General features: G+C 46.7%; 1 protein-coding gene across 2 annotated transcripts in view; it reads right to left on the bottom strand.

Annotated features, from left to right (window-relative positions):
* LOC134887037 (clustered mitochondria protein homolog) overlaps positions 1 to 20,334 on the bottom strand; it is a 143,032-nt gene that overhangs the window by 51,680 nt on the left and 71,018 nt on the right. The window contains exons 14-16 of one of the 2 annotated variants that reach the window (XM_063913185.1): positions 15,863 to 16,015; positions 2,758 to 2,820; positions 1,467 to 1,711 (exon numbers count right to left, since the gene is read on the bottom strand). In XM_063913185.1, coding sequence (XP_063769255.1) covers positions 1,467 to 1,711; positions 2,758 to 2,820; positions 15,863 to 16,015 — 461 coding nt within the window. The remainder of the gene's footprint in view (positions 1 to 1,466; positions 1,712 to 2,757; positions 2,821 to 15,862; positions 16,016 to 20,334) is intronic. The other variant, XM_063913186.1, reaches the window with a different exon arrangement.

Genomic DNA, 20,334 nt, shown 5'->3' with positions numbered 1-20,334 from the left:
ATTAATACAGAATTTGGCGTGCCTATATGGGTTGGTGTGAAGATCGGAAGTTTCCGACATCATCTTTCAAGTTATCCCGTCTTTTGTTATTTCTACAGACGGGGTTAGATGGAGGACTACGTTTATCTACGCTGAAGGTGCAGTTATCTGCTTTGTCAATTTACTTTCAAAGACGATTGGCTCTATTGCCGTCTGAGGACACCTTGCAGAAAGGTGTGTACAGAGTACAGCCTCCATTCATTCCACCTACAGCGCCATGAGACTTGAATCTGGTTTTAGATTTCTTACAGTCTTCATATTTTGAACCCTTACAACAAGTGGATATTAAGTTTCTCACTTGGAAAACAATTTTTCTACTAGCCTTAGCTTCGGCAAGGCGTGTTTCAGATTTGGGGGCCTTGTCATGCAAGCCTCCGTATTTGGTGTTTCATGATGACAGAGCGGAACTTCGGACAAATCCCGCTTTCTTACCAAAGGTAGTGTCATCTTTTCACATCAATCAACCAATAGTAGTTCCTGTGTTAACAGAAGATTCTGGAACTTTAGATGTGGTACGCGCATTACGCGTTTATGTATCCCGAACGTCTACAGTTCGTAAGACTGATACGTTGTTTGTTCTCTATGATGCTGCCAAGATGGGTTGGCCAGCTTCTAAGCAGACCTTATCTAGATGGATTAAGCTGACCATACGTCAGGCTTACCTTCATGCTAGGTTACAGCCGCCTACATCAGTAACAGCTCATTCCACACGTTCTGTGGGTACTTCGTGGGCAGCTGGTCGTGGGGCTTCTACGACGCAGCTTTGCCGTGCGGCTACATGGTCATCAGTGCACACGTTTGTGCGCTTTTACAAGTTTGATACGTTTGCGGCATCAGCATCTAGCTTTGGCCACCTAGTGTTACAGGTGCCAACCTGCTCTCCCGCCCACGGGGGAAGCTTTGGTACGTCCCAAGAGTACTCCAGTGACCCCTAGTGGATGAAAAAGAAAATAGGATTTTGGTACTTACCAGGTAAATTCTTTTCTTTGAATCCATAGGGGGGACTGGACGCCCACCCAGAGCAGTTTTACCTGGTTCGTGGTACGTTCAGTGGATCTTATGGTAACACATTCTCACCGACTGGTTCAATGTATCAAGTTCTATCGGTTATAGTGTCTTGTTGTCCGTTATGTTATATGTAATTTTCCATTGTCAACCTCTCTATAGCTCCTGTTCGGCTCAGTAAAAAACACTGAGGTACTCTGGGCTATGGAGGGGAGGAGAGTTCTAAATTTAAATATTCAGTGCCTTGTTCCTGCGGAAGCCGTCCATATCCCAAGAGTACTCCAGTGCCCCCTATGGATTCAAAGAGAAGGATTTACCTGGTAAGTACCAAAATCCTATTTTTATAAACAACCTTAGTGGCCTCAGTGGAGTCAGTGTTCAAACAAGACACTGCTAAACCCAGTTCATTGTCATTATCTTACCATGAAAGTGTGAAATCAAAGCTCTCTTTGGCATTCTGCTGGATTTGTTTCCATAGATCAAGCGGAGTCATACTGGCCCATGCTGTGCTGTCTCCATTTTCCAGTGGACGAATCTTCTTCTTGTTCTTCCGTTTCCGAGACAGCAGCTCATCGGGAGGCAAATGAGCCACCGGGTTCGGGTAGGAGCTCAGGAAGCAGTTCAGGAAGTGGCTCACTGCAGCTGACAAAGCAGACATCTCCACTCCCTGCCATAAAGCACAAGCATGTGATGTTGCAAACTCCAACTAACACACCTGTACACATTTACACACAACGCTGCAGGCTTATTTACCTCATTCTAATTTACTATATTCGTAATATAAATAGAATGTTTAAATTGCTTCCTTCATTGTCTAAGCAAATAACGAAGTAGATTTATTTTCTTTACATATACATGAATATATCAAATATAAAGAACAATTTCTTGCTAAAATCTATCAGTGAAAATAAAAATAAAAAACGCCACACAAACAAAATCTGTAAAGTATCATCAATGGGCTTAATTCTGAGTGAGACGCAAGGGAAAATACAGATGATTTCATAGATACCTGCCATCTGTGCATGCGCTGTAGAAAGCGGTCAACAGACTACACACGCGCCAGACCATTAATAAGTAAACATACAGAGATTGCAAGTGCAGATGGATTGAGCTGTCAGACCACTCTTTTCATGAAATGGGCATTTGAGTGACAACTGGTCGGTGACCATGCGTTCGCACGGAACTGATCCATCTCTTGGGAGTATTGTAGGTACGTCAGCTGACTTCAATGCTCATTCGCAGTGTGCTGATGGAGAAGGAATGCCTGTCTCAGATTGATCTCCTGCTCCCAGAATGTAGAGGGAGCAAGTCCCAGTGCTAATTATGACTGCTACAGTCAGAAAAACAATGGTCAGGATCGCTGTCCACATGCAGACACATGGATACCTGGTATACAAGGAGTGGATACTTGTAGTAGCATTAGATAGAAAGCAGGTTGCCATGGTAATGTAGTTGCAGATTAATCAGACTAAGATCCAGCCCCATTGTGCTAAAGTCTACTGCAGTATACATTACATTGGTGCTAACAGAGCTGTTAGTTTATTGACTAAAGTCAGTGACTAAGGAAGAACTTTCCCAGACAAATAGCAGCAGACATCTCTCAAATAATGGTCTGATAACCAAGAGCTGGTCTTTATTATGACCAATATATTTCTGTGGCATCTGAAAGACTGTATTAGTTTAAGTCCATGTGTTTCCTTCTGTTCCTCGTACCTGTAAGTAGCTGCGTAGAATCGTTTTGGCTGAACGGGTCACTATCTCCATGATTATAGTACTCTGTTGAAAAAAATAAAAAGTGGTTCAAAATGATTATTGAATAGACCCCTGGCCATACCCACTGTGGTTACAAAATTTTATCACTGCCCAAGACTTCAAAATACATTTTACTACCATAAAGCTTTGCCATTAAATAGACGGATGCTCCATTCAGTGCTTGAGTGATCCTTACTATGTATAGAATATGACAAGTCAGCTCTGGTCACTTGGGATTTGTTCCTTATTCTTTTATCTACTTTGGGGGTCATTCACACCTGATCGCAGCGGTCAGGTCACTACTGCGCATGCACATGCACCGCAATGCACAGGCGCGTCGTACGGGTACAAAGAGGATCTTTGCTGGACGATGTTTTTTTTTTTTTCAAAACAATGTTTATTGAAGAAAGGTAAAGATATGTGTACAAAATTCCATGTCTGGATTCATAGTGGAAAAATACAGAAAGTGGTAATATGAGGTAGTTCAGGGTCATACAGTTATAGTCCGGCATGTGGAAAAGGCATGTAAAGTTACATATAATGCAAGTAAGTAGGTAACAAATATTCGCCATAGATAATATTCCATTCCTACCATCCAGGATTGGCATATCGCTTAGTGAGATGCGAGCACTCTCATTAAAGGAATTTGAAAGTACCTAGTAATATTAAACATCTGTTATAAAGCTCAATATCTGACCGCTTAGACACCTAGCTTCTGGTATTCCACTACGGATAAGGAGAAAGATGACACAAAATGTAGAACTAAAAACCCTTCTTCAAACAATTTTCTATTTTATGAAAAAGAATGTTTAGATAGATATTGAAATCTTATAGGTTGAAGAGGGAAGAGAAATGAGATGAGGAAGAAAGAAAGGGGGAGGGGGAAAGATAGGAGAAGGGATGAGGAGAGGGGGAGGGGGGTGAACATGACATAGAACAAGACAGCAAATAGCATCGTTCCCTACAGGAAAATTTATACCATAGGGTTGGTAGATTGCATATACGTCCTGTCAGCTGCGTAAGGTGGGTATCACCTACAGGGTTATCTTATTTCAAACCTAGCAGAGTTAATGGCTCAACCAATCTGTTTATATAAGTACCAAGTAGTGGGTTCAAAGATTTTCTGGATTCTGAGTTGAGTGGCATCATCAAAGCTTTGTATAACAGTTTCCCATTTCCTATAGAATCTAGGGGCCCCCGACTCTATATCTGGCACTAGAGCCTGTCGCTCGTAGAATATGTTGTTTAGCAGAGAGGTTCTCAATTCTGCAATAGATGGGGAATGTCTATGTAACCAATGGGTGAGGATTAGTTTTTTTGGCGATAGTAAGGATTACCGTCAGGGCAGGTATAATCTTTTGTTTGTGTGATCCCAGGTCCCAATCCGAAAAGCAGTAAAGTAGGCACGCGGTAGGGAGCTTGCTAATGCGAATTGAAAAGATATCATTTACATGGTTTATCAGTTTGTCCCAAAAAGTTCTTATTTTCCTGCAGGCCCAGAAGTTATGATAGTAGGTAGCCTCAGCCATCCCACATTTAAAACATCGACCTGTGTGAAACAGGAATGCTGTTTCGGGGATATGTAGGCTCTATTTAGGAATTTGAGGTGGGTTTCCTGTAAAGCTGCAGATTTTAAGTATTTAAATGTGGGGGACAGTGTGGACATAAGTACCGACATAGCCGGGAAATCTGGTATGTCCTGCAGCCAGCGCGAGTGGAGGGCGCGTTGCAAAGGCGCTTTCCCTGAGTCTATAAGAATAGAGTATATATTACGTAGCCTATAACCTATGGTTAGGTTGAAACGCAGGAGAGGGATAAGAGGGTCAATGGTTGTATCAAGGGCCATTCCAGGTGGTAACGACTGTGCAAAGTGACGGGATTGGAGGTACATAAAAAATTGGGAGTTGGGGAGGCCATACTTATCCGATAATGTAGTGAAAGAGTAGATCGTACCTCCAGGGTCAAAGATATCTCGAATTGAGGATATGCCTTTCTCTCTCCACGTCAAGTAAGCACAGCCGTCCAAACCAGGAGGAAATTGCGGGTTACCCCAGAGGGTGGTGTAAGGAGAGTTAGAGAAATTCCTGTGTAATCGTCTGTTGATAGCTTTCCAGGCTTTATAAGTGTCATGAAAGAGTATGTTAGATTTTATATGGGAAGGAATCAGTGAGGCAGGTGCATGAAGGAGAGCAGCTGGGGAGAATGGATGGAAAAGGTGTTCCTCTATGTTAGTGAGAGTATATACAGAGCCACCAGAAAACCAGTCCACCATGTACCGGAACATAGCTGCATTTGAAAAAGCAGAAATGTCTGGCATCCCAAAGCCACCCTCCGGTCTCGGCAGTCGTAAAATACAGCGAGATACCCTAGATTTCTTTTTTGCCCAGATGAATCTTGTAAACAGGGAGTCAAATCGTTGGATATCTGGCTTGGAGAGTTGCAGGGGAAGCATTTGGAGAACATAGGATAATTTGGGAAAAACAAAGCTCTTAATAACCACCACCCTACCAGACAATGATAGAGGCAAGTCCATCCATCCATTTAATATTTTCTCTGCCGAGGAGTAAATCTGGTGGAAATTAGCAGAGTAAAGGGCGTCTAGTTTAGGGGGAATCATGATGCCTAAGTATTTGAGTGAAGAGCGGCAAATTGTGAATTGTGTCAGTGTGGGAGATAGAAGGTTTGTGGAGTGGCCAGAGCCCAAAGGGAGGAGGCGTGACTTGTCATAATTTACACGGAATCCCGAGAAGGAACTAAAATGGTCTATAATACGTTTTATGGCAGGGATGGAAGCTTGGGGGTTAGAGATAAATAAAAGCATGTCATCAGCAAATAGACTGAGTTTTACTTCCGTCGACCCAACGGCGATACCGGTATATTCTAGAGACATGCGCAGTGCAGTGGCCAGGGGTTCTATAGCTATTGCAAATAGAAGGGGTGAAAGGGGGCAGCCTTGTCTGGTCCCTCTATGAAGGGAGATGGGGGAGGATAGATAATTGTTAGAGAGGATTTGGGAGGAAGAGTCCTGATAAAGAAGACATACTGCATGGATGAGAGCCTCCGGGAACCCAAACCTGTGCATGGTGTCAAAAAGGTGGTCCCATGTGACCAGGTCAAAAGCCTTCTCAGCATCAAGGGAGAGAAGGGCATAGGGCTTATGGTCTCCCGAAGTCTCCAGCCACTGCATGACAGTCAGTATCTTACGTACATTTACCGTAGAGTGACGCCCCCATATAAACCCTGTTTGGTCCTCCTGGATCAGAGAGGGCAACAGAAGCTTTACCCGGTCCGCCAAGATCTTAGTATATATCTTGTAATCCGTATTCAATAAGGATATAGGTCTATATGAACTGGGGAGCAGGGGGTTTCTCCCTTTGCTTATGAAGAATTTTTAGAATTGCAGCATTGAAGTATAATGGAGGGGTGGTCCCGGTCAGAAGCAAGTTGAATAGCGCACAAAGGGGCTTGACTAATTGAGGAGGCAGTATTTTATAGTATTCGTTAGTCAGACCATCAGGCCCAGGGGTTTTGTTCGGTTTCAAACCGCGAATTACATGGAGCACTTCCTCCTCAGTAATGGGGTTCAGTAGAGATTGGGATGCGGTAGAAGACAGAGAGGGGAGAGTAAGGGAAGACCAGAAAGAGTGTTGTTGTTGGTGATCAATAGAGGGTTTGGAGTATAATGAGGAATAAAAAGATTACAGAACCTCAGATACCTGGCCACAATCATGTACCACAGTGCCATCAGTCCCAGTCAAAGCATGGATAAGTGTCGGAGGGTGCTGACCTTTCAGGAGATTTGAAAGCAATCGACTAGATCTATTGCCAAATTTATGAAATCTACATTGAGACAGAAATGTCAACTTAGATTCAGTTTGAGTTAAGAGTTTGTCAAAGAGGGATTTTTGGTCATAGTATAGTTTTTTGGTAATTGGGGTGGGGGATTGTGTTAATGCCTGGTAGGCGTTAGTAAGGTTAGATTGGGCCTCAAGGTTATGAGCTTGAGTGTCTTTCCTATGTTTGGAGGTGAAGGAAATAATAGAGCCTCTCAGTACTGACTTAGACGTTTGCCAAAATAGGAGCGGTGAATCACTCTCTGCAGCAACATTACACTGTTTAAAATCAGCCCACGAGGCCTCTAGCATATTTCTAAATTGGATGGAGTTGGTCAGGTGGGATGGGAAGCGCCATTGTCTGACAGGGCCTCTATTGGGGAAGGTGGCGAGAGTCATCCAGCAGACCGCATGATCAGATAAGGACACAGGCTCAATTTCAGAAGCCTGTACCTTGGTAAACATAGAAGTCGAGATGAACAAATAATCGATTCTCGACAGTGTACCATGAGCTGCCGATAAACATGTATAGTCACGGCCGACTGGATGACATGCTCGCCAGACATCCACCAGGTGCAGCTGTGACATTAAGTACGGTAAACCATATTTGGGGGTACAACGGCTAGATCTGGATCTAGTATTCCTATCAAGAGCATTGGAGACAGTAGAATTAAAATCACCTGCGAGGATCAATTGTTTATGAGAGTGCGGATGCAGTTTATTGGCAATGGACAGAAAAAAGGGTTGGGGATCAATATTGGGGGCGTAGACATTACACAAAAGAAGACGAGAATCATCTAGAGTGGCGTCTACAATGAGAAATCTGCCTTCAGTATCTGACTGGGAGGAGTGAAGGTCTACGTGAACTGATCGTCTAACCAAGAGGAGTACCCCACGGGCCTTGGCGGTAAATGGGGCGGACGCCAACACTCTCCAGCCCAGGCAGTTGAGCTTATCAATCTCAGGAGGGAGAAGGTGAGACTCCTGGAGAAATGCCACATCCACCTGCAATTTAGACAAGTAAAGTAAGATTTTCTTCCTCTTTACGGGAGAATGGAAGCCACCCACATTATATGTGCCAAATTTTAAACTGGCCATCATTCAGCCAAAAAGAGGCATGTCTCACTGCAATATATAAGATCGATAATGTCATATCTACAAAACACATTGCTATCATGAACATAGAAAACCGACAGGACAAGACACAGAGAGGAGAGAACATTGGGTGAAAAAGGAGGGGGAAAGCAAGACAGAGGATCCAGAGAAGAGTGGATCAAAAGATTAGCATCAAACGTGTACTTCAGGTACAAAGAAAACATAGATTGACCTATAGTTCGCCAAATGGAGAACCAAGTAGGAACTCCAGGCTTGCCCCAGCCCTGGAACTGAAAAACATTAAGCATAGCTTATACATAGCATGAAAAAAAATATAAACTCAGAGTAACATGTGGAGAACATGAGGGGGAAGGCGCCTTAAAGGAAAAATCACATTAAGAATGGGATTAATGGTAATATACTACCCAGCAGGGCACCCATGTCAGTAAGAGAGGCGCCGCCTCCCAGCAGTAATTTCAAAAACTTCCAGCGATTATTAATTATATCATGAACAAATATAACAGAGTAGTAATGTATTCGCCAGTAGCTAAGGGAAGAAGAAAAATAACAATAAAATAAACCACGCTAGGAATATTCACAGCCGCGGTCAGCAGTCAGGAGACGAGTCTGTTGCTGGTAGGTGCAGTGAAGAACGTCCGTTTTAGATAGGCCTCTGCATCGGCCACGGTGGAGAAGTCCGTAAAAGAGGATCCTTTGAACAGGCGTAACCGTGCCGGGTAAATGAGAGCGAATTTTCTGCTTGTTTTGGCCAGGCGGGAACAAAGTGGGGTGAATTCACGTCGTGCCCTAGCCACCTCTGCCGAATAATCCTGGAAGATATAAATCCTCACGTCATTCCATTGCAAATTCCGCTTGCGACGAGATGCAGACCAGATAATGTCTTTGTGGATGTAATTAAGACAACGGAAAATAACAGCCCGGGGTCGGGTGTCTTGCGTGGGCCTTGCAGGACCAATGCGATGGGCCCTCTCCACAATCATACCCGCGCAGGAATCTTGAATATCTAGCAAATCGGGCAGTGTGTCTTGTATGAAGGAAAAGAGTGCTGGCCCTTTAAGGGCCTCGGGCAGCCCAACAACCCTCAAATTATTTCGACGTGATCTGTTCTCGAGATCGTCGACCTTATTGAGAAGCTGGTAATGAGATTTCTGAAGAAAAGCGCACTGTTCCTTTAAATCGGCAACGTCATGAAATGTCTCCCCAAGGCGCTGTTCATTAGCTTGCACCCGTTTGGAAAGCTGTTTGAACTGTGATTTGATGTCATGCACTGCCTGCGTGACTTTGGCAGCATGTGATTCCATAATGGGGTTAATGGAGTCTTGAATTGCTTTTACCATATCAGAATATGTAATTGGGCCCTCAGCCTGTTGTGCAGTCTTATGAGACTTCTGTGTAGAGGGGGCAATATGTACAGGGAGAGCTGTGGCATCAGCGGAGTCAGAGGATGAATGTAACTCACGGTCTGTGTGCACTTGCTGCTGTTGAGGCTGCATCAGCTGGCCGGCGGCCATCTTGGAATCCCCTTTTGATTTTGCAGGGCGTTGTTTAAGGGGCTTCGCCGCTTCTGGGGCGGCTAGGAAGCGCTCCATCTGGTGCCAGCAGTGTTCCCACAAGCGGGTGAGCGGTCTGGGAGCGGGGTGCAGTGCTATGTACAGCGTACGGGCTGGCGCGGGCTGGGGCGGCACACGGAGCTCACACTGCACGCATCGGCGCCGTACCTGTTCGTTCGCTGGACGATGTTTTTAATGAAGAATCCATTCGCACAGCCGATCGCAAGGAGATTGACAGGAAGAAGGCGTTTATGACTGTTTTCTGGGAGTGTTTGGAAAAACGCAGGCATGTCCAAGCGTTTACAGGGCGGGTGTCTGACGTCAATTCCGGGACCAGACAGGCTGACATGATAACAAGGGCTGAGTAAGTTCAGACCTACTCAGAAACTGCACAAAATGTTTTTGCAGAGCTCGGCTGCACAGGCGTTCGCACACTTGCAAAGCAAAAAATAAGAATTTACTCACCGGTAATTCTATTTCTCGTAGTCCGTAGTGGATGCTGGGAACTCCGTAAGGACCATGGGGAATAGCGGGCTCCGAAGGAGGCTGGGCACTCTAGAAAGATTTAGGACTACCTGGTGTGCACTGGCTCCTCCCACTATGACCCTCCTCCAAGCCTCAGTTAGGACACCGTGCCCGGACGAGCAGACATAATAAGGAAGGATTTAGAATCCCGGGTAAGACTCTTACCAGCCACACCAATCACACCGTACAACTCGTGATACTATATCCAGTTTGACAGTATGAAAACAACTGAGCCTCTCAACAGATGGCTCAACAATAACCCTTTAGTTAACAATAACTATTTACAAGTATTGCAGACAATCCGCACTTGGGATGGGCGCCCAGCATCCACTACGGACTACGAGAAATAGAATTACCGGTGAGTAAATTCTTATTTTCTCTGACGTCCTAGTGGATGCTGGGAACTCCGTAAGGACCATGGGGATTATACCAAAGCTCCCAAACGGGCGGGAGAGTGCGGATGACTCTGTAGCACCGAATGAGAGAACTCCAGGTCCTCCTCAGCCAGGGTATCAAATTTGTAGAATTTTGCAAACGTGTTTGCCCCTGACCAAGTAGCTGCTCGGCAAAGTTGTAAAGCCGAGACCCCTCGGGCAGCCGCCCAAGATGAGCCCACCTTCCTTGTGGAATGGGCATTCACAGATTTTGGCTGTGGCAGGCCTGCCACAGAATGTGCAAGCTGAATTGTACTACAAATCCAGCGAGCAATAGACTGCTTAGAAGCAGGAGCACCCAGCTTGTTGGGTGCATACAGGATAAACAGCGAGTCAGATTTTCTGACTCCAGCCGTCCTGGAAACATATATTTTCAGGGCCCTGACAACGTCTAGCAACTTGGAGTCCTCCAAATCCTTAGTAGCCGCAGGCACCACAATAGGCTGGTTCAGGTGAAACGCTGACACCACCTTAGGGAGAAACTGGGGACGAGTCCTCAATTCTGCCCTATCCATATGGAAAATCAGATAAGGGCTTTTACATGATAAAGCCGCCAATTCTGACACTCGCCTGGCTGAAGCCAAGGCCAATAACATGACCACTTTCCACGTGAGATATTTCAGATCCACGGTTTTCAGTGGCTCAAACCAATGTGATTTTAAGAAACTCAACATCACGTTGAGATCCCAAGGTGCCACAGGAGGCACAAATGGGGGCTGAATATGCAGCACTCCTTTCACAAATGTCTGAACTTCAGGTACTGAAGCTAGTTCTTTTTGAAAGAAAATCGACAGAGCCGAGATCTGTACTTTAATGGAGCCTAGTTTTAGGCCCATATTCACTCCTGCTTGCAGGAAATGCAGAAATCGACCTAGTTGAAATTCCTCTGTTAGGGCCTTTTTGGCCTCGCACCATGCAACATATTTCCGCCATATGCGGTGATAATGCTTTGCCGTAACATCTTTCCTGGCCTTAATAAGCGTAGGAATGACTTCTTCCGGAATACCCTTTTCCTTTAGGATCCGGTGTTCAACCGCCATGCCGTCAAACGCAGCCGCGGTAAGTCTTGGAACAGACAGGGCCCCTGTTGTAGCAGGTCCTGTCTGAGCGGTAGAGGCCACGGGTCCTCTGAGAGCATCTCTTGAAGTTCCGGGTACCACGCTCGTCTTGGCCAATCCGGAACCACGAGAATGGTGTTTACTCCTCGCTTTCTTATTATTCTCAATACCTTTGGTATGAGAGGCAGAGGAGGGAACACATAAACCGACTTGTACACCCACGGTGTCACCAGAGCGTCCACAGCTATCGCCTGAGGGTCCCTTGACCTGGCGCAATATCTTTTTAACTTTTTGTTGAGGCGGGACGCCATCATGTCCACCTGTGGTTTTTCCCAACGGTTTACCAGCATCTGGAAGACTTCTGGATGAAGTCCCCACTCTCCCGGGTGGAGGTCGTGTCTGCTGAGGAAGTCTGCTTCCCAGTTGTCCACTCCCGGAATGAACACTGCTGACAGTGCTAGTACATGATTCTCCGCCCATCGGAGAATTCTTGTGGCTTCCGCAATCGCCATCCTGCTTCTTGTGCCGCCCTGTCGATTTACATGGGCGACTGCCGTGATGTTGTCTGACTGGATCAGCACCGGCTGGTGTAGGAGCAGGGATTTTGCTCGACTTAGGGCATTGTAGATGGCCCTTAGTTCCAGAATATTTATGTGAAGGGAAGTCTCCTGACTCGACCATAGTCCTTGGAAGTTTCTTCCCTGTGTGACTGCCCCCCAGCCTCGAAGGCTGGCATCCGTGGTCACCAGGACCCAGTCCTGTATGCCGAACCTGCGGCCCTCTAGAAGATGGGCACTCTGCAGTCACCACAGTAGCGACACCCTGGTTCTTGGAGACAGGGTTATCAAGCGATGCATCTGAAGATGCGATCCGGACCACTGGTCCAACAGGTCCCACTGAAAGATTCTGGCATGGAACCTGCCGAAGGGAATTGCTTCGTAAGAAGCCACCATCTTTCCCAGGACCCGCGTGCAGCGATGCACTGATACCTGTTTTGGTTTCAGGAGGTCTCTGACTAGAGACGACAACTCCCTGGCTTTCTCCTCCGGGAGAAACACTTTTTTCTGGACTGTATCCAGAATCATACCCAGGAACAGTAGTGTCGTCGGAACCAGCTGTGACTTTGGGATATTCAGAATCCAGCCGTGCTGGTGCAGCACCTCCTGAGATAGTGCTACTCCCACCAACAACTGTTCCTTGGACCTCGCTTTTATTAGGAGATCGTCCAAGTACGGGATAATTAAAACTCCCTTTTTTCGAAGGAGTATCATCATTTCCGCCATCACCTTGGTAAATACCCTCGGTGCCGTGGACAGTCCAAACGGCAGCGTCTGGAATTGGTAATGGCAATCCTGTACCACAAATCTGAGGTACTCCTGGTGAGGATGGTAAATGGGGACATGCAAGTAAGCATCCTTGATGTCCAGGGATACCATGTAATCCCCCTCGTCCAGGCTCGCAATAACCGCCCTGAGCGATTCCATCTTGAACTTGAATTTTTTTATGTATGTGTTCAAGGATTTCAAATTTAAAATGGGTCTCACCGAACCGTCCGGTTTCGGTACCACAAACAGTGTGGAATAGTAACCCCGGCCTTGTTGAAGTAGGGGTACCTTGATTATCACCTGCTGGGAATACAGCTTGTGAATTGCCGCTAGCACCGCCTCCCTGTCTGAGGGAGCAATCGGCAAGGCAGATTTTAGGAACCGGTGGGGTGGAGACGCCTCGAATTCCAGTTTGTACCCCTGAGATACTATTTGAAGGATCCAGGGATCCACCTGTGAGCGAGCCCACTGATCGCTGAAATTCTTGAGGCGGCCCCCCACCGTACCTGGCTCCGCCTGTGGAGCCCCACCGTCATGCGGCGGACTTGGAAGAAGAAGCGGGGGAGGACTTTTGCTCCTGGGAACCTGCTGTTTGTTGCAGTCTTTTTTCCCTACCTCTGCCTCTGGACAGAAAGGACCCGCCTTTTCCATGCCTGTTTTTCTGGGTCCGAAAGGACTGAACCTGATAAAACGGCGCCTTCTTAGGCTGTGAGGGGACATGGGGTAAAAATGCTGACTTCCCAGACGTTGCTGTGGAAACTAGGTCCGAGAGACCATCCCCCAATAATTCCTCACCCTTATATGGTAACACTTCCATGTGCTTTTTTGAATCTGCATCTCCTGTCCACTGGCGAGTCCATAAGCCTCTCCTAGCAGAAATGGACAATGCACTTACTTTAGATGCCAATCGGCAGATTTCCCTTTGTGCATCTCTCATATATAAGACTGAGTCTTTTATATGGTCTATGGTTAACAGGATCGTGTCTCTGTCTAATGTGTCAATATTTTCTGACAGTTTATCTGACCACGCAGCGGCAGCACTGCACATCCAAGCTGACGCAATAGCTGGCCTAAGTATAATGCCTGTGTGTGTATATACAGACTTCAGGATCGCCTCCTGCTTTCTATCTGCAGGTTCCTTGAGGGCGGCCGTATCCGGAGACGGTAGTGCCACCTTTTTAGACAAACGTGTGAGCGCTTTATCCACTCTAGGGGGTGTTTCCCAACGTGACCTATCCTCTGGCGGGAAAGGGAACGCCATTAGTACCTTCTTAGGAATTACCAATTTTTTATCAGGGAAAGCCCACGCTTCTTCACACACTTCATTTAATTAATCTGATGGGGGAAAAACTACGGGTAGTTTTTTCTCTCCAAACATAATACCCTTTTTAGTGGTACCAGTAGTTATATCAGAAATGTTTAACACCTCTTTCATTGCCTCAATCATACAGTGAATGGCCTTAGTGGGCATCAGGTTTTGAGGTAGCGGGCGTTTTAGAGCCCCTGACGACCCATGCGACGCCTGGGCAGGCACGAGCTGAGAAGTCGGCTGTCCCACATCTGGCATGTCGTCGATTTTCTTATATAAGGAGTCTATACGTGCACTCATTACTTTCCATAAGCCCATCCACTCAGGTGTCTGCCCCGCAGGGGGTGACATCCCTTCTAAAGGCATCTGCTCCGCCTCCACATCATTATCCTCATCAAACATGTCGACACAGCCGTACCGACACACCGCACACACACTAGGAATGCTCCGAATGAGGACAGGACCCACAAAAGCCCTTTGGGGGGACAGAGTGAGAGTATGCCAGCACACACCAGAGCGCTATATAATGCAGGGACTAACTAAGTTATGTCCCCTATAGCTGCTTTTTATATTATATATGTATTGCGCCCAAATTTAGTGCCCCCCCTCTCTGTTTTTACCCTGTTCTGAAGTGTAGACTGCAGGGGAGAGCCAGGGAGCTTCCTTCCAGCGGATCTGTGAAGGAGAAATGGCGCCAGTGTGTCTGAGGAAGATAGCTCCGCCCCTTTTCCGCGGCCTATTCTCCCGCTTTTTTCAGGATTCTGGCAGGGGAATTTACCACATATATAGCCTCTAGGGCTATATATTGTGGTATTTTTGCCAGCCAAGGTGTTTTTATTGCAGCTCAGGGCGCCCCCCCCCAAGCGCCCTGCACCCTCAGTGACCGGAGTGTGAAGTGTGCATGAGGAGCAATGGCGCACAGCTGCAGTGCTGTGCGCTACCTTGGTGAAGACTGATGTCTTCTGCCGCCGATTTTCCGGACCTCTTCTTGCTTCTGGCTCTGTAAGGGGGACGGCGGCGCGGCTCCGGGACCGAACACCAAGGACTGGGCCTGCGGTCGATCCCTCTGGAGCTAATGGTGTCCAGTAGCCTAAGAAGCCCAATCCGGCTGCAAGCAGGCGAGTTCGCTTCTTCTCCCCTTAGTCCCTCGCTGCAGTGAGCCTGTTGCCAGCAGGTCTCACTGAAAATAAAAAACCTAAAATTATACTTTCTTTCTAAGGGCTCAGGAGAGCCCCTAGTGTGCATCCAACCTCGGCCGGGCACGAAATCTAACTGAGGCTTGGTCATAGTGGGAGGAGCCAGTGCACACCAGGTAGTCCTAAATCTTTCTAGAGTGCCCAGCCTCCTTCGGAGCCCGCTATTCCCCATGGTCCTTACGGAGTTCCCAGCATCCACTAGGACGTTAGAGAAATAAACTCCCATGTGGGCGGCGACTATGCATTTGCACGGCTGCTAAAAACAGCTAGCGAGCGATCAACTCGGAATGACCCCCTATAGGTGGTAAACCCTAATACATAAGATAAGGTCCCTCTATATTACTAAAGTACAGTTTGTTCATAATATAAATTCATCATTAGTTAGGCTAGAATTTCATCTCTTATCTGTTCCTAAACTACTGCCAATTATTAAATCCCCATAAATATACAAATAGGGTATTTTGTTCTAGTATTACTGGAATTTAAAATTACTGTTTTATGGGGTTAATAGAAATTTCCCATTGAGAGAAGACTGCAACATTAACCGAATAAATGTCCCTCTCCTTTCCAGTACTAGAAATTATCATTCTGCTGCTCATGGAAAACATGGTTTCTTTATAAATAATTGAAAGCAGTAATACAGTAGACCTCTGTTGTATTACGCCATTCTTGTCGTTTTACCAGACACACAATACATTGTACCAATAATCCGGTGCTTACATAAAGATGGTCCAGAGATTGGCGTGCCTCCATTTTATCAATCATTTCTGCAATTGTTCCCAAGTACCGCATATTGATCCCATGTGTGTGAAGAGCTTCTGTGAGTGTTTTACCATCCAGGGGAACAATCATATGACTCAAACATGCTTTTATCTGCCAGGTCACATAGAAAAGTGAACATTACACAGTTTGCAGGTTCAAAACACAATTATGTATGCCTCACACTTTAATTTCCCTTCCTAGCCCAGGAGCCAGCACCATCACTTCACCCTCTATATCCCTTCCTTCCAAATTCATCTCACTTCATCGCTACAGCAATCCTAATAATCTCATTCACATCACCCTTTAGACTCGCTCCCTCTCCTGTGCTCTCTGGAATGCCAGATCTGTCTGTAATAAACTGGTCCCAACCCATGACCTCTTCATCTGCAATTCCCTGCATCTTCTAACCATCACCGAAACCTGGATTACCCCCTCTGACACAGTTTCACCTGCTGCTCTCTCTGCTGGAGGACTCACATTCTCACATACCCCCCGACCTGGGGATTGCCATGGTGGTGGTGGTGTTGGGGTCCTTTTACCCTCTAGCTACACCTACCAACTTATACCTCTAGGACCATCCTTCACATTCTCTACATTTGAGGTCCATGCTACATGCCTCTACCAACCTACTAATCTCAGAGTTGCTGTAATTTACTGTCTCCCTGGCATTTCCTCCAAATTCCTAGGTGATTTTAACATCCCTATCGATATCCCCACAAAATACCCTGCCTCTAAACTCCTTAACCTCACCTCTTCACTTGGTCTCTCTCAGTGGACCGCCTCACCCTCCCATGTAAATGGGAACTCACTGGATCTGGTTTTTACTCACCGTTGTGATATTTCTGATTTCTCCAACTTCCCCTTTCCCCTCTCTGACCACCACCTGCTCTATTTTAAGTTCTCTCTCACTGCTTCCACATCTCTACTTCCTAAAGCTACCATTACTAAGCATAACATTGAGGCTATTGACACAACTTCCTATCCCCCCTGTTCAACTCACTTCTCTCTCTCATGCCCTGAACAAGCCACTTCCCTATAGAATGCATCCCTTACTTCTGCTCTCGACTCTGTCGCTCCACCGAGCACTATTCACACTTGCAGATTAAAAGCTCAACCCTGGCACATGAAATGCAGCAGATATCTTCAAAAATGTTCACGTACTGCTGAGCGACACAGGAGGAAATCACGCTTTAAGGCGGACTTCCTCCAGTTCAAACTTAAGCTCTCATTTGTCGGTGCTGCCCTTTCCCTCGATAAACAGTCATACTTCAATCATACTCATCCCCTCCCCATCTTCCAACCCCTGGCACCTCTTTGCCACTGAAAACTCCCTCCTCTGCCCACCCCCACCTCATCTCACCTTCTCCTCTTGACTTTTCCACTTATTTCACATCCAAGATCGACTCCATACGTCAGGACATCACATCCCACCAGACCATCAGCAACTAGCCACCTCCTATCCCTTACCACCCCCTCCCCATCTCTCTCACCAACTCTGACATCTTTCTCCCTTGTATCTAGTCAGGAAGTCACGGCCCTCATTAGTCAACCCCCCTCCCCCCACCACCACCTCTCCACTTGACCCTATCCCCTCCCGCTACATCTCTCTGCCTGTTCCCATTTTGCCCACCTTTTCAATTTCTCCCTCTCATTAGGCCCTGTCCCCTCTGCCTTCAAGCATGCGCTCGTCTCCCCTATTCTTGAAAAACATACCCTTGATCCAAACACCCTCTCCAACACTGACCCATCTCTCTCCTCCCTTTTGCCTCCAAACGCCTTACTGTAGGCATGTCCAAACTGCGGCCCTCCAGCTGTTGTGAAACTACACATCCCAGCATGCCCTGACACAGTTTTGCTGTCAGTGAATGCTAAAGCTGTGTCAGGGCATGCTGGGATGTATAGTTTCCCAACAGCTGGAGGGCCGCAGTTTGGACATGCCTACCTTACTGCCTTTCTTTCCTCCCACTCACTGATTGACCCTTTCCAGTCTGGCTTCCATTCTCTCCACTCAAACTGCCCTCACAAAAGTCTGCAATGACCTCCATGCTGCCAAATCTAAGGGCCACTACTCTCTGCTTATTCTTCTTGATCTCTCTACTGCTTTTGACACTGTGGACGTCTGCTGCTGTAGCTATGTTTATTTACCCTGTACTTGTCCTATATTGTCTTCAACTGTAAGTTACTATTTTCCTGTTTTGATTATTTTGTTTATGTACTCTGTAATTGGGCGCTGCGGATACCTTGTGGCGCAATATAAATAAAGGATAATAATAATAATATATAAAATATGTACAATCCTCTTTTTTCTTATTTTGGAACATTTACCAATATAATAACTAAGGGCTTTATTCACAAAGCGGCACTTCCTGGCGTGTTGGAGACAGTCACTGTATAACATGCCAGGCTTCAGAATGACTGAATGCAGTTTTACATTGTCACCTCCAACCCACCAGGAAGCAGTGGCTTACAAAAGCTGCCACTTCGTAAATATAGCCCTAAGACCGTCTAATATTTTGTACAGTTCATAGAGTCATCTTCCTGCATCCTCTTTTTCTGCATTTCTGTTCCCTTCCCTATACTCTTTAGTGTGCCGAGTCTGTTTACATCTCACTAGAGACTGTATTGGAAAAAAATGCATTTCATATACTTTGCAAATGAACAGTGACGTTATTTCTCTGACGTCCTAGTGGATGCTGGGAACTCCGTAAGGACCATGGGGAATAGACGGGCTCCGCAGGAGACTGGGCACTCTAAAAGAAAGATTAGGTACTATCTGGTGTGCACTGGCTCCTCCCACTATGACCCTCCTCCAGACCTCAGTTGGATTTCTGTGCCCGGCCGAGCTGGATGCACACTAGGGGCTCTCCTGAGCTCCTATAAAGAAAGTTTATTTTAGGTTTTTTATTTTACAGTGAGACCTGCTGGCAACAGGCTCACTGCATCGAGGGACTAAGGGGAGAAGAAGCGAACCTACCTGCTTGCAGCTAGCTTGGGCTTCTTAGGCTACTGGACACCATTAGCTCCAGAGGGATCGACCGCATGGAACTGGCCTTGGTGTTCGTTCCCGGAGCCGCGCCGCCGTCCCCCTTACAGAGCCAGAAGCAAGAAGAGGTCCGGAAAATCGGTGGCAGAAGACATCAGTCTTCACCAAGGTAGCGCACAGCACTGCAGCTGTGCGCCATTGCTCCTCATGCACACTTCACACTCCGGTCACTGAGGGTGCAGGGCGCTGGGGGGGGCGCCCTGAGGGCAATATATGACACCTTGGCTGGCAAATCTACATCATATATAGTCCTAGAGGCTATATAGATGTAAAATTACCCCTGCCAGTATTCCAGAAAAAGCGGGAGAAAGTCAGTTGAAAAAGGGGCGGGGCTTCTCCCTCAGCACACTGGAGCCATTTTCTCTTCACAGTGCAGCTGGAAGACAGCTCCCCAGGCTCTCCCCTGTAGTTTTCAGGCTCAAAGGGTTAAAAAGAGAGGGGGGGCACAAAATTTAGGCGCAATATTGTATATACAAGCAGCTATTGGGAAAAATTCACTCAATATAGTGTTAATCCCAAAATTATATAGCGCTCTGGTGTGTGCTGGCATACTCTCTCTCTGTCTCCCCAAAGGGCTGTGTGGGGTCCTGTCCTCAGTCAGAGCATTCCCTGTGTGTGTGTGCGGTGTGTCGGTACGGCTGTGTCGACACGTTTGATGAGGAGGCTTATGTGATGGCAGAGCAGATGCCGATAAATGTGATGTCGCCCCCTGTGGGGCCGACACCAGAGTGGATGGATAGGTGGAAGGTATAAACCGACAGTGTCAACTCCTTACATAAAAGGCTGGATGACGTAACAGCTATGGGACAGCCGGCTTCTCAGCCCGCGCCTGCCCAGACGTCTCAAAGGCCATCAGGGGCTCAAAAACGCCCGCTCCCTCAGATGGCAGACACAGATGTCGACACGGAGTCTGACTCCAGTGTCGACGAAGTTGAGACATATACACAATCCACTAGGAACATCCGTTACATGATCCCGGCAATAAAAAATGTGTTACACATTTCTGACATGAACCCAAGTACCACTAAAAAAGGGTTTTATGTTTGGGGAGAAAAAGCAGGCAGTGTTTTGTTCCCCCATCAAATGAGTGAATGAAGTGTGAAAAAGCGTGGGTTCCCCCGATAAGAAACTGGTCATTTCTAAAAAGTTACTGATGGCGTACCCTTTCCCGCCAGAGGATAAGTTACGCTGGGAGATATCCCCTAGGGTGGATAAGGCGCTCACACGTTTGTCAAAAAAGGTGGCACTGCCGTCTTAGGATACGGCCACTTTGAAGGTACCTGCTGATAAAAAGCAGGAGGCTATCCTGAAGTCTGTATTTACACACTCAGGTACTAGACTAAGACCTGCAGATAGTGCTGCTGCAGCGTGGTCTGTAACCCTGTCA

The sequence above is a fragment of the Pseudophryne corroboree genome, chromosome 1 (assembly GCF_028390025.1).
Source record: "Pseudophryne corroboree isolate aPseCor3 chromosome 1, aPseCor3.hap2, whole genome shotgun sequence".
NCBI classification, from domain to species: Eukaryota; Metazoa; Chordata; class Amphibia; order Anura; family Myobatrachidae; genus Pseudophryne; species Pseudophryne corroboree.
The sequence above is the reverse complement of the archived record's forward strand: the minus strand, read 5'-3'. Positions and strand labels throughout refer to the sequence as shown.